Source organism: Dioscorea cayenensis, chromosome 15 (assembly GCF_009730915.1).
Source record: "Dioscorea cayenensis subsp. rotundata cultivar TDr96_F1 chromosome 15, TDr96_F1_v2_PseudoChromosome.rev07_lg8_w22 25.fasta, whole genome shotgun sequence".
NCBI classification, from domain to species: domain Eukaryota; kingdom Viridiplantae; phylum Streptophyta; class Magnoliopsida; order Dioscoreales; family Dioscoreaceae; genus Dioscorea; species Dioscorea cayenensis.
Genome location: NC_052485.1, coordinates 20,914,922 through 20,928,898, shown reverse-complemented (window position 1 = coordinate 20,928,898; position 13,977 = coordinate 20,914,922). Strand labels below are relative to the sequence as shown.

General features: G+C 32.2%; 3 protein-coding genes across 3 annotated transcripts; 2 read left to right on the top strand and 1 right to left on the bottom strand.

Moving 5' to 3' along the window:
* The first annotated feature begins 5,326 nt into the window (after positions 1–5,326).
* LOC120276952 (kinesin-like protein KIN-7L) lies at positions 5,327–10,566 on the top strand. Its single transcript, XM_039283693.1, has 14 exons — positions 5,327–5,617; positions 5,692–5,810; positions 5,904–6,017; positions 6,106–6,187; positions 6,273–6,340; positions 6,433–6,510; positions 6,605–6,744; positions 7,163–7,265; positions 7,336–7,416; positions 7,813–7,881; positions 7,981–8,040; positions 8,131–8,283; positions 8,422–8,703; positions 10,022–10,566. Exons 1-14 carry the CDS (start codon positions 5,374–5,376, stop codon positions 10,412–10,414), a joined length of 1,986 nt encoding a protein of 661 aa, XP_039139627.1. The 5' UTR covers positions 5,327–5,373; the 3' UTR covers positions 10,415–10,566.
* Positions 10,567–10,715: 149 nt separating this feature from the next.
* On the top strand, positions 10,716–11,399 carry LOC120278144. The gene is made up of 2 exons (XM_039285065.1): positions 10,716–11,021; positions 11,129–11,399. The coding sequence occupies exons 1-2, from the start codon at positions 10,748–10,750 to the stop codon at positions 11,308–11,310; spliced, it is 456 nt and encodes a 151-aa protein (XP_039140999.1). The 5' UTR covers positions 10,716–10,747; the 3' UTR covers positions 11,311–11,399.
* Positions 11,400–12,982: 1,583 nt separating this feature from the next.
* On the bottom strand, positions 12,983–13,715 carry LOC120277989. The gene has a single exon (XM_039284865.1). The coding sequence runs from the start codon at positions 13,591–13,593 to the stop codon at positions 13,111–13,113; it is 483 nt and encodes a 160-aa protein (XP_039140799.1). The 5' UTR covers positions 13,594–13,715; the 3' UTR covers positions 12,983–13,110.
* Between the last annotated feature and the right edge of the window lie 262 nt (positions 13,716–13,977).

Here is a 13,977-nt window from a genome sequence, read left to right as displayed (position 1 = left end):
GTCATTGCAGACTCCGTCTGTAACATAAGTTGCAATACGTACTCGATCACGACTTGATCGAGTTACGGTTACGTTGCGGGACGACCTCAAGACCCATCAACCTCCCGGTCATGCTTAGTCCGAGTCGATGCGACCCAAATCTCCCGATCCCGACTGCGCGAACTAGCCCTACCTCCTCGGGTTCCTCATCACGCGAGTCCCCTCGCAGGCGCGCGTCCCTGTGCGTCTTCCATGAAACTTGCCAAACTTCTCCTAAATTTGGTCTTCAAAAGATTCTCCAAACTTGATCTTCAATTCACCCAAGTTTGGTCCTCAAATCTTCTGATTAATAGACTTCAATGATTCTCATCGAGGATTCTTCAAATCATATCTCCTTCATTCACACCATGAATAGATCTTTCTTTAATTAAGCTCCACCATATTTTGTCTTCAATCAAATCACCTAAATATGGTCTTGATATGATCTTGTCTTCGAGTTGTAAGGCATTGCCAAAAAAATAACTCCACCAAGATCTTTAAGATAGCTTCACCATGATCTTCAAGATATTTGGCTCCATGTTGAGAGACTTACTAAAAAAATAGCTCCATCAAGATCTTCAAGATGTCTGCCTTGCACTCCAAGTCTCCTTGCCATGTCACCATGCTTGCCACATCATCAATTATGCTTTGTCACCTTGGTTGCCACGTCACTTGGTCTAGGTGTCAAATCATGCCAATAACTAGTGCGGTTGCACTAACAATTATTATTATTATCAGATTTGTCTATAATTTTATTAAAAAAATTTATTTGAGGATTTTATTAAATAAAAGATTAAAAAAAATCAAAGAAGTCATCAACTAATTGTGGTTTGATGAAAAATAAATAAAGAGTTAATTTAAATCGTAACAAATCTACAAGGTTATAATTCACTAGACAAAATCAAAACACCATTAGCTATTCGGAAATTAAGTAAATTATAAAGTTAAAAAAGATAATTTTCTTATATTTTAATGAACTCGTTATGTGATAAAAGTATATAAAGCATATAATAAGAGCTTGTATAGAAATATAGATGAGCGTAAGCTTTTGGAAGTTAAAAGAGCAATTAGCTTTTTTTCCAAGACATTAAAAAGAAAATTACTTTTAATATATATGGATTAAACTTTGTACTTATTTTTTAAAGACTATTTCAAAATATTTAAAGAATAATTACTTTTATTTTTACTTATTAATTAATTAATTAATTAATTAATTTTAAAAAAATGGGCAAGATACAGTAGGATTTAAACTCTCTATATTTAAAGTTGAGAGTTGAGAGAAATATCAACTACTCTCTAGTATCGGTGATATAATTACTTTTTATTTTTAAAAAAACTTTAAATTCATAAAAAATATAATTTTTAGGACCACTCTAGGCTTACCTATAAAATAAATAATTGATGTGTGCACAGGAGAAAAACTTTTGCAACTTGTGTCCTTAGATTTTTTTTTTTTTTTTGGACCATCAAATCCCTGGCTTGTAAAAAACTTATCAAAATTGTTGTCTTTTTTAAAAAAAAATTTATGAAAAAACAAACATCGACCATCTTATGGTGTCTCTTTCTCTAGCCAAATACAAACGTGATTAAAAAACTCTCTCTTGAAAGGATTGGTTGAAATAAATAGTTTGTTCTAAAATAATGGTTTTGCTAAATGAAGTTTAAAATATGCTTGGTTTGGTTTTTTAATCTTTAATTTATAAGTATATAAAACAAAATACTTGAATCGTGATGAGCAATTTAAAAATATTTAAATAATAATAATAATGTTGATGCAAATGATATATTTTTAAAATGTAAAATCATTTTTTTTGCTAAATAATACATAAAATTATTATTTGATAAATTATGAACATAAAATGGGCGCAGAGTTGAGCGATAACTCTTTAAAAATGTCAGTGTGACAATTTAATGTTCTTTTGGATTTAAAAAAAAAAAAAAAACAAAGATGTTGTAACAATATAGAAGGTTGAGATATTATTAATGAAATAATGACCAAAATAAATATAGAAATGAAAAAAAAATCAAATTTGTATTTCACATCCTTATCTTTGATTATTGGGGCGTATAACATCTATTCTTTTTGACGGAGTTAATTTTTATGTTAGGAATTTGTAGGGTTGATTCTATAAAACTTAAATTTTACTTAACAAATACAATATAAAATAAAATAAAAATAATAAATAAAAAAACAAAACACCATAATTTATACAGATTCACTATTAAATGGGCTACGCTCTGTTTTCTGTTATCAATGCAGCATCTACTATGAAGAATTGTTCAAGAGTACAAAATTACATCTCACACTCTCTCTTGTTATGTTATGCCTTCAAAAATACTCAAAAGATTTTATGATAATTTTACTCAAGAATTATCACTCACAACTTCTTGATTTTTCTCTTTCTAGTTCATAGAAACTCTTATGAACTTACACACATTGCAACATTTAAAAATCTCCTTTTTTTATAAGTAAAGAATTTAGATAAAAATAATATATGGGTGACTCTAATTACACACAAGGGTGGTTTTAAAATAAAAAATAATGGTTACTAACCATGACTTCAAAGTCAAAATTATTAACCATTAACACAAGTGAGTTTTTTTATTTTAAGGCATACATGGCTAACTAAATTTATCTCTATTTTTTTACTATTTTTTATGAATGATTTAAATTTTCCTCAAGTTTTTTCTCCTAAAAGACTGGAATTAGTGCTACTAACCATTCAAAACCCGTGTAAGATTTTGTTTTTATTTTTTTATTATTGGTTTTCACTTTTTCAATTTGTCTTTGGAATTGTTTGACTAAACAAATTCATGAACGTGTGATTGACGCCAGTCAATGATAAGATGTTCAAAGCAACTTTTTGATTTTGATCATTTCAGAGGACTAATTTCTTAGAAAATAATAGAGTATAATGCTCCTGTCAAGTGAATAATTAAACCTACTCAGCAAATTAAAAAAATAGTTTCCCTACTTTTAAGTAGAAGATGTAGTTTAAGGGGTTCAAATGAAAGTTTCAAAATCTCCCTTTAACCCTTATTTCTCACATCTCTAAATTGTGAAATTGAGGAGTTGTACATCAAAATATTCTTAGAACCCATTTGGTGCTTTGCAGTGAAAGACTTTCCACACTGTAAAGTCTTTCCCTGTAATTACTTTCCCTGTAAAGTAACAAAATAATATTTAGCATGTATAATAATAAATGTAATTGAAGTGCATGTAAAGTTAATTCCTTCATTTGGTATGGATAGGTTTCTATGTAAAGTTATATGCATTCTCAATTTTGCCCTTGATTGCTCTAGTTAATAAAATTAAATATATATATATATATAAAGTTAAAATCCCATCACCAAAAACCCTTGTAACATCAAATGAATTCATTAAAACTATACAAAAAGCTAAAATCTAGTTCCAAAAATATAAAAATATAACAAACAAAAAAATTTAAAAAGTAAAATAAAAATAATATTAAAAAAAAAAATCTAATGAGTGATCTCTCTCGCCCTAGAATTTTGGAAAGAAAAGAAAAACGAAGGAGTTTTGCTCTAAAGTTTTTAAAATAAAGAGAAAGATAAAGAAAAAAATTTATTTAAATAAGGGTAGTATCGGAATTTCACTCACTTAATATTTTCACAGCCACTGTGTAATCCTTTTCACACCATCCCCCCTATGAATCATTTTCCCTAATTAAAGAGAAAATAATTACATAAAGACTGTTACTTTGCATTGCTCATATTAAAACCAAACGTGTGAAGTCTTTCACAATTTTACTTTCCCTAATAAAGTTGTTACTTTACCACATACCAAACGGCCCCTTATAAGTTTATTATATTTACTATTTTATCTCACAATCCATAATCCACTGCCATTGACCACCCATCTATGGTACCCACCATCATCGATCATTGGTGATCTACTCACTAGTAGTTTATCAGTGATATGTCATCGGTGACCTACCGTCTAAGTCATTAACAACCCATTATCACTAACCTCTGGCAATCCATCTATAAGAAAATTCTTTTGTTTTGATTTGAGATTCTCAATGAATATTTTTATAATATTATATATAACTTTACTTCTCGTTGGCATTAGGGTGCGTTTGATTTGCGGAATGAGATAAAGGAGGAATTAAAATGAAGGGAATAAAAATAGTAATAAAACATTGTTTAGTTGGAGAGAATGGGAATGGAATAGAAAAAAAAGTATGAAAGAGAATTTTAGTAAAATTACTTGTATACCCCTTTACAATAAATAAATGATATTATATAAAATAATGGATGGTATTATATAAAATTACCTTTATGCTAATACAAATAAATATATTTTATAAATAAAATAATGAGTAATATTTAATGATATTTCTTATTTATAAAATATTTTAAATATTATTATTAAAAATAATTATTACGATTAAATATTTAAATTAAATATCTTTTTCATCATTATTAGCTTTAATTATTTTAGTTAACTATTCAAATTAATGAATTTTATTTAATTAAATATCTTGCAAGGGTAAAAGTGTCATTTCACTTTAATGGGTAATAATTAAATGCGTAAACTGATTATTTGTTTAATTAAATCTTCATTTAGGGCAAAAATGTCATTTCACTTTTCATTATAATAATCAAATATGTATATTAAATAATTCATATTAATTATTATAATTAAATATTTAAATTAGCCAATTAATTACTATTTACTTTAATTGTTATAATTAATTATTTGAATTAATGATTTTTTTAATTAAACCTTAACTAGAGACAAAAATATCATTTCATCATTAATACTATTCATTACTCCCCAATCTCCCAATTTTTTTAAAGTAATAGAAGTCCTTAACTGTAAATAATCTCATTATCTACAGTATTTATTTATTTTTTAATAGTTTTATAACCAATCATGGGGTAATAATAATATTACTGTATGTAATAAATCTCATTCTGCCAATGACCATTTGGTCTATTGGCATCGGGTCCCTTGTGTAGGGTGTTCGCCTCGAATATGGCTTTCGAGTTCGATCCCCATCTCACTCAAGGTGAGGGCAAGGTTCGGTAGTGGCGGACTCGCCGCGTATTCGTCGCGGGTTCGACGCTTTGTCGCTTTTCTCAAAAAAAAAAATCCCATTCTAATAATATTAACCATTCGTTCAATTCAAACGCCCTAAACCTTTTTTAACTTTATCTTTGCCGCAAAAACAAAGTATGTTTTAAAAATCTAGGGTTGGAAAAAAAAAAAAATTTCAATCAATCAATAAAAAAGGGCACGAATCTCAAAGTCACCTCAATCCCAAATTCAAATTCCCTAAACCCGCTCGAGAAGAAGAAAGAGGAAGAAAGGTACCTCCTCGATCTCCAATGGAGAAGATCTCCGTCGCCGTTCGCTTCCGGCCATCCACCTCTGATCCCTTGCCCTCTGATCGGCAATGGCATCTAGATGACAACCGCATTTCCCTCCACCGCCCCCTTGGCACCCCGAATCCCACCTCCTCTTCCCCCTCCTTCTCTTTCGACCACGTCTTCGACCATTCCACTACTAATTCCTCCGTTCACCAAGTCCTCACTAGCCCCATCATCCTCGCCGCCGTCGACGGCTTTAATGGTAGGGATTAGGGATCTGTTCGCCTGAGTATGGATTAATTGGGTTGTCTTGTTTTGATTTGATTTGATTTGCAGGGACGGTGTTTGCTTACGGGCAGACGAGCAGCGGTAAAACATATACCATGAATGGGTCTGGTAGTGATCCGGGGATCATTCAGCTTGCGGTTAGGGATGTTTTTGAGATGATCCAGATGGTATAATGAGGGAAAGTTGAGATTTTGTTGAATTTTGTAATGTTCTGTGGTTTTAGATGATGGATTCTTGGTGTTTTGGTGTTGGTTTCGTAGGTTACAGAGCGAGAGTTCTTGATTAGGGTTTCGTACATGGAGATTTATAATGAAGAGATCAATGATTTGCTGGTTTTGGGTAACCAGAAGCTCCCCATCCATGAGAGCTTGGAGGTGAGTTGATACTATGCGAAAGATTTTTAAATTAAATATTGTTCTTGTGTTCACAGTCTTATGATCTTCTTTTTGGGGGAATTTGTAGCGTGGAGTTTATGTGGCAGGTCTCCGAGAGGAAATTGTGAACAACACTGACCAAGTGCTGGAGTTAATCAAGCTCGGGGAAAGTAAGATTGTCTCAGAACTTTTATCCCTTATTTCCTCTACTAGTGAAAGCTATGGTAGTGGAGGTAACATACTGGCTTGTCGCAGCAAATCGACATTTTGGTGAAACAAACATGAATGCACGTAGTAGCAGGTCACACACAATATTTAGGATGGTATGATTTTGCTTTGATTTTCATTTCTTATTGATGAATTTCAGTTCTACTCTTGCCATCAAAATGTCCTTTTATTGGCCATCTCAATCTAGGTCATTGAAAGCAGTGTCAAGAATACCACATCCTCGGGTGATGTCTCAGATACAGATGCTATCCGTGTCTCTGTCTTGGTTTGTGCTACTCTTTTATACCTGTTCTGAGCATTGAACTTTGTATTGCATGTAGATAATCACTGATTAATGAATGTTATCTTTTGTTGTTCAGAACCTGGTGGATTTAGCTGGGTCAGAGCGTATTGCCAAGACAGGGGCAGGAGGAGTTCGATTGAAGGAAGGAAAACACATTAACAAGAGCTTAATGGTTCTTGGTAATGTGATAAATAAGTTAAGCGAAGGAAAGCAAAGGTCACACGCAACCAGTTCTATTTTGACAATTCATGCAATTTTTTTTAATCTTCAGCTGCTTTCTGCTACAATAATTGTGTTATATTGTTCATATGTTTTTATTGTTTTAATCTGTTTGTGTTTCTTGAGAAAGTGCATTATTTTTCTAGTTCAGTATTGATCTATTTTATTGTTCATTGGTCAGCTAATATCATGTTGTCTCTAAGTTCACTAATGCCAAGAATCTTTTGTGTTTGCTTAAGTTTCACTCAAGGCATTTCAGAATTCACCTCTTTGCTTGCTTGTTTTGTTGATCCCTTATTTGTTACCTGTTAACTATTTCTAGTTTCACATGAATACAAACGTTTGTAGATAATTCTACCTTATTCACAGTAGATGCCTTAATGGCTTCATTAATAAATGAGAATAGCTGATGCAGGGCGCACATTCCATATCGAGATAGTAAGCTGACTCGGATACTTCAACCTGCTCTTGGTGGCAATGCTAAAACCTCGATAATTTGTACTGTTGCTCCAGAGGAAGTATGTAGGTGTTGTTCAATGTTTCTTTTGTAGGTCAGATAGAGTTCTGATACTCCATTTACAACGACAGGTTCACGTTGAGGAAACTAAAGGAACACTGCAATTTGCTAGCAGAGCTAAGAGAATTACAAACTGCGCTCAAGTGAATGAGGTCCGTTTTGCTTTGCCTTTTACTTAAAGTAATGTGGACAATCTGTTTAAAGTTATATACAAAATAAGGACGCTGACAATATATGAACTTGTAACTGAAAGGGCAATCATAGCCTTTGATTATGCAAGTGGTTTTTCAATGGTTCTTGAGATTTATACTTTTATTGTCTTGTGTGTGTGCGTGTGCCAAATATATGCCAATTTATTCATAGTTTTTTTTTGTTATGTTGTTGGTGTTTGTTTCTTCATGGTCGTCCACATATTCTTCTGATACACAATCAAAACACAGAACTCTGATTTACTTCCTTATCACATTTTGTTCAGAATCTATACTTATTCCCTTAAATGTTTTAAAGAATATGGGTAATAATGTCTGTCATCAATGGCTGTGTGACAGGTATTAACTGATGCTGCCCTGTTGAGAAGGCAAAAGCTTGAAATAGAAGAGCTTCGCAAAAAACTTCAGGTGATCAATCCTTTTATACAATGTCATTGCTTAATAAGTTTTGATCCGGAAGTCATTCTTTTTTAAGTTACTAATGTATGCTCTGTGCCTCCTGTCTAGGGATCTCACTCTGAGGTACTTGAACAAGTGATCTTGAAACAGCGTAATGACATGCTCAAGGTAACAATGGGAGTTCAAAATTAGCCATATTTTGAGCCTTCTCTCTCATTATGTATTCTCACACATTCCATAAATCTTTATGAATGTCAGTCGGAAATGGAGCGTGACAAACTGGCTACGCAACTTGAAGAAGAAAGAAAAGCTCGTGAAACACTAGAAAATCATATAAAGGAGCAACAAAAGAAGATCGAGAATTTGAATGATCTTTCATTCTCCTCAGGTCAAACTCAAAATTCGTGTCAGGTAATTTACTGCACATTATGAGTAATGCATTTCCTTTATGTCTACAAAAGATAAAAGATTGTGTCTGTTATTTGTGAGATGCCATTTGCTATTGATCAACTCGTATAATGTGTTAACTCTGGTTATTCACTGGAAAAGGTTGATTCAGGGGAGATCTCCAAGCATGTTTTTAATGGAAACAATGGCGTGCAACTTGATGTCTTCAAAACTCCAAATTTCAAATCTATGCCCAATAATTTTGTCATGAAACGTTCAGTCTATTCAAGTGCCATTGAGTCAAGCCCTATCCCAGATAGTTTTGACAGCATTGCTGATGAAGATATGTGGCTGCGCTTAAACAAGGGTTTAACTACTGACCTTGACACACTTGATATGACCCCGTTCAGAAATAATCAGTTCTTGTCGCAAGATGCATCTCTTGTGAGTTCTATTCTGTCTGCTAATTTATTGTTAAGCTCTGCTTATGCCATTTATAATGGTTTCCAATTATTTGGTTCCTTTGTTCTTTTACCTTCTGGCACACATCATTTTTTTAGTCTTTTATGTTCTCTCCGAAGAATTCCTTCAAGTGAAATTACTCATACCATTGCATGGAAATCCAAAAGGTATTATTCTTACAATTCCATGATCTGCAGTCATGCACGGTTGTGTTGTGTAGATTTGCAGATCTTTTGATCTTTTGTAGCCACAGGAATTTAGTTGCTCTTACCAGTAGTTATAGGCAAGTCCAAGCCCAAATTCATTAAAATGTATAGAATGTGAAACCTAGTTTTTTCTGCTTAATTAATGTAGACAAGGAATTTCCTGGTGTTGTTATTATATTTTTAAAGATTAACCTAGCATGCTTCACCAAACAAAATGACAAACTTAGAAAAAAGCACGCAGCTTTTTGAAATATGAACAGTTTACCATTCAAATCATAAGGTACGGTGCCATGTTTGTTTTTATAAGGGAGCTGCACAGGGAACATGTTGAATTTGGGTTTTTTGTTTGAACATCATTTTCTGGCTCCTTTGTACTTAAACAATTCGGTGGTGAACAAAGTGCACCTTAATATATATTTTATTCTCTGATGTCCCCTTTGAGGTTGTTCATTGAAGGTTTTATGCTCTTCAACAACCATTCTGAGCTTAGCTTCCTGCATAAATAGGCCAAGGCACAACATTTGGTCCAACTCAATGTCCTTTTATATCAAGGAAATGTTTGAGGTTTCATCCATGAACAGAAATTATGTTAGATTGGAGTTTTACTTGTCTGAATCCATTTATTTGTGTTTTCATACTTGAAGACTGTGATACATACCACAATTAACATTTCAATGCTGTTGAATAATTAAGTTTTTAGATGCTTGGCACCTATCAAAATATTTGCTATTTGTGTAAGTTTAAAACTGTCAAATTCTGATGTTGCAAAGTTAGAACTGAAATGTCCTTGTTATATCTACTGTAACTTAATGTGTTATCATTAATTCAGCATATATATATATATATGTATTATGATGTTCTAGGCTTGCATCATCACTGCCATTCTTTGTGTTTGTTCTTTTTGCTAGTCAGCTTTTTTGCAGAAATCAGTCAGTGTAGAATCCCATTTGACAGCAATTGTGTTTGAACTTTGAACTTGACCATAGGTTTTTTTTTCATATCTTTTTGTTCCCTTCTACGATGTAAGAATGAGATGTTACACTAATGCTTTACACTTGTATAATATTTACGTTTCGATTATACATTGTTTGAAGGAGCATGCTTTAGAGGAAACCAGTACTGAAGAAACTAGTAGTCAAGAAGCTGACTGCAGCCTTCACAAACAAGAGCTTGAAGCTTCAAAGGAAATATGTGCCAAACTGGAAAATGAATGCAAACTTCTGAGAGAGCAAAATGCTTCTCTTGTGCAAACTCTCTCCATGTCCAAAGAAAATGTTGAACTTCTCACTGCTGAAAAGGAAGAGTTGCTGAAGAATCTAAACATTGAAAAGCAGAAGCTGAAGGACCTCAAAGATGAAATTCGACAATTCAGTCTTGCATTTGCACAAAGGGAAGGCCTGCTCACCTCCCTCTACAGCAAATCAAAAGCCATGGTGGAAAATCTCAAAAGCTGTAGAGCTCCTATACCTGAGATATTAGAGTGTTGAAGCTCTAGTTATTATTCACCGGAAGGCTTTCCCACCTGTATGTTGTTTAATCAACTCTTCAAAAACACTACTGAATTAATCAGCAATGTTGTGGTCATCACTGATGCAAACAAACATTCAAATTTTTAAATTAATTTCACTTTATGCTTTCATGTTGTCCATGCTTTGTGTTCTCTTGGCTCAGTAGGAGACAAGAACTATAGGGACCATTACAACTATGCTTATCTTTTTTCGTTGACAGGTCAGACATCTATAACTCACTTGGATCCACTCAATGTTTGTTGGGTTCTTTTCCTGATGATATGCTGTGATTATCTGCAGGTTTGATGTTCCATGGCTTTTTTGAGAGAAAGACGGCTTTTCGAGCTACTAGAAGAACAGCAGGAGCCATTTCTCTCCGAAAATGGTCACTCAGATAAGATCTTCCGTTCTCATTCTTTAACATTGTGCTTTCCTTGTTACAAATGTAGGAGACTTTTTAGAATTAGCACCATCAAATGTTTGTTCACAAAACTTTTTCATCGAAAGTTCATCCGAAAATCGTGTTCTTCGGGAACAAAATTAGACATTGTTTATGTGCTTGAGTGCTCACCAGTTGACAACCAGAGTAAGTTTTTCTGAAACAATACATTTGCATGAACATAGAAACTTATAATTGATTTTAAATGTTGTTTATTTTTTTTATTTTTTTTGCTGCATTGTGATGTTGATCAGTCAAAGATAAGAGTTTATTATCATCAATTCACAAATCGGTGTATAACGAAAACAAGATCGAATTGGAGAAGAACAGAGAGCTTATTATTGATAAGATTGTGATTGAGATTGAAGCTGCAATCTTTGATGAAATGCTAGCAGAAATAGTTCTCCAAATGCTTGAGTTGTTTCACTCATGTTAAATGTCTTCAAAATTTTAAGGTAATAAACATTCATTATTTATTTTTGGACTCATATAATGTATTTTTCCTTCATGTTAAATGTCACATTGATTACTTGGTATCATATCTATTGTACACCATATGAATAAATATGCACCATGAATGGCTTTGTTTTCTTGTGAATTTTGCATGTATAGCCCTATAAAAATGCATATTTGCATATATATATATATATATATCCCAAGAAACAATCTTAGGCCTTTTTTTAAAAAAAAAAATAATATCCAATTGATTTTGACCTAAAGATTTATGCAAGCATATCATTAAATTCTAAATTAGGGTTGGAAAGTAGAGTTTAGGTCAAATGGACCACCTCTTGGAAACTTCTTTAGTGACTTGTGATATTAATGGGGTGGTCAAACTTCACCAACTTAGGGCAAAAGAATTCCATTATCAAGATTTTGGAGGAAACATCCTAATTATCTTGAGATTTATCCTTTATTATTTATTTATTTATTACATATTCTCTTGCTATATTTATTATTATTATTATTTTATAAAAGGATAAGATATTCAAACAAGACACTAATCACTTTCAATGAAACAAGAAATCTACATTTTAATTAACAAGATATCTTTTAGTTGACTCTTCAATTATAGTTACTAGTTTTTCATATAAAAAAAATTTTATTTAAAAGTTTGAGTTTTTTTAATGGGATTGTGGACAAGTCATCAGGTTTTGAAAAAAAAGTCTAATTAACCATTTTTTTATGTTGAAATTAATTATGTTATCACTCATTTATTGTAACCATGGTGAGCTATGGTCTTTTGATAACTTATCAAGAAAAAATTTATAAATATATATATATAAATATAATTCCAAGTAGATAACCATTTTGGGTCTTGCATATTTTATTTATTTATTTATTGTTATTTAAAAGGTTCTAATAATCTTGTAAACAACTCAAAATAGGTTATGCATGACTTTGATAACTGATTTCCATTCATCTCATTTTTATGATTAACCTTATCATCCACTACTTATGACTATTATTTATTAATGTACTGGCTCAAAAATATTTCAAAAGACTAATAATTTTAAAAATTTTAGAAGGAAAAAAACAAATTGATTCTCTGTCCTCTCTTTCTCTACCTAAATATTTATAGTTAAATAAAAATTGGTATATGAGCCATCATTTTCTAAATTAGCTCAGAAGTTTTGTATTTTAGTGAGTTGGGAGTTGCACCAAGGAATCAAATCAATCTAAGATAACCCTAAAAAAACAAACCCCCTCATGAATGACAAAACTTAAAAGAAATCCTCTTGTGTGTGTTGCTTCTTGTCTCATTTACTTGAAGTCATTAATGAAGTATTTTATTTATTTTATTTTAGTCCTTCAACTAAACCCTAAACCCTATATATACATATACATTGAAATACTTGAAAGTTTTCCTTCTTTTTTCATTCACTTAAATGAAAAAAGATTGGAGTATTTGATGAATTTTTTTTAAGAAATTCCTTAAATGAAACTAAAAAGATTTTTAATCTTTCTTCTCTACTTTCTAAAATTCTATCTGTGTTTCATATTCTTCTTTTTCACCAATATATATATATATATATATATATATATAGAATTGAGAATAAAAAATATCAGGAAAAAAATTTAAAAATTACATTGCAAACACTTGACAATTTTCAATTCACTTAAATGAAAAAAAAGAAGAAAATTATTGAGCTTCTTCATCCATAAGATAAAAATTAGACAATTATTCTTCATGTATAATCCTTAAAAAAAAATTCAAAGAGTGAATGAACTAAACCTAGGGTTTATACCATTCTTTCATCTCTTTCACTGAAAGGTAACTACTCTTCCTACCAAGACAAGAAGGAACTTGTGAAACCTTCACCATGCTATCATTCCTAACACCACAACCATGCATGCATGAAAACCCTAACCCTAACCCTAAACCATCCTTCCACAAACCACCACTTCTCTTCCTCTCCTTCTCCGGCTTCCCGCTCTTCGTGCACTTCATATAAGCAGCAAGAAAAGGATCATCTTCTCGTCGAAGCTCACTGTACCTCATCGGAGTAGGTTGAAAGGGACACGGTGGAAGCGGAATATATATAGTAGGTTTCGTCGCCTTCGGGCTATCAAGTGGACATGGAGGAGGTCTTAGCTTGATCTTAGGAGCTGTTTTCGGCTTGTTATCGTTCTCTTGTATCGCCTTCGACACTCCTGGTTGGTTCTCCCATGAGAAGGGAATTGCCCCTAAGGAATTAAACCTTTGGCGCTGGCTCATGCTTGTTCTTACAAGCTTTGATGTTGCATGTGTAATCAATACTTTCTATTGAGGTTTGATAATAAAAGGTAGAGTGTAAGGAAAAAAATATTGTTTGGAATTTATGAGAAGAGATGGAGTAGAATTAGGACTCTATATATATATTGTTGATAGTTTGCTAGGTTTGTTTTGAATATTGATTTGATTTTGATGTATTTTTTAGAAAGGAGGAGTAGGTGAGCAAGTGTTCATATTTGAGTGGTATATGGGGTCATGTGTTTAGTGTTTTTTGTCTTGCATTTTGGTTTTTATCATTTTATGTGATGTTGTTGAGAGACTTTTCTTTTTTCTCTATCTTTCTTTCTTTCTTTATTTATTTTGGAAATCTTTGTGTGGACTAGAGAG

What these genes read in the sequence shown, in the direction of transcription:
- LOC120276952 (XM_039283693.1), top strand. Translation starts at nt 5,374, where the DNA reads ATGGAGAAGATCTCCGTCGCCGTTCGCTTCCGGCCATCCACCTCTGAT. An exon ending in GTTAATCAAGCTCGGGGAAA is followed by an intron (nt 6,188 to 6,272) that starts GTAAGATTGTCT and finishes GGCTTGTCGCAG; the next exon opens with CAAATCGACATTTTGGTGAA. An exon ending in GTACTGTTGCTCCAGAGGAA is followed by an intron (nt 7,266 to 7,335) that starts GTATGTAGGTGT and finishes TTACAACGACAG; the next exon opens with GTTCACGTTGAGGAAACTAA.
- LOC120278144 (XM_039285065.1), top strand. Translation starts at nt 10,748, where the DNA reads ATGGCTTTTTTGAGAGAAAGACGGCTTTTCGAGCTACTAGAAGAACAG. An exon ending in CTCACCAGTTGACAACCAGA is followed by an intron (nt 11,022 to 11,128) that starts GTAAGTTTTTCT and finishes GATGTTGATCAG; the next exon opens with TCAAAGATAAGAGTTTATTA.
- LOC120277989 (XM_039284865.1), bottom strand. Translation starts at nt 13,593, where the DNA reads ATGAGCCAGCGCCAAAGGTTTAATTCCTTAGGGGCAATTCCCTTCTCA.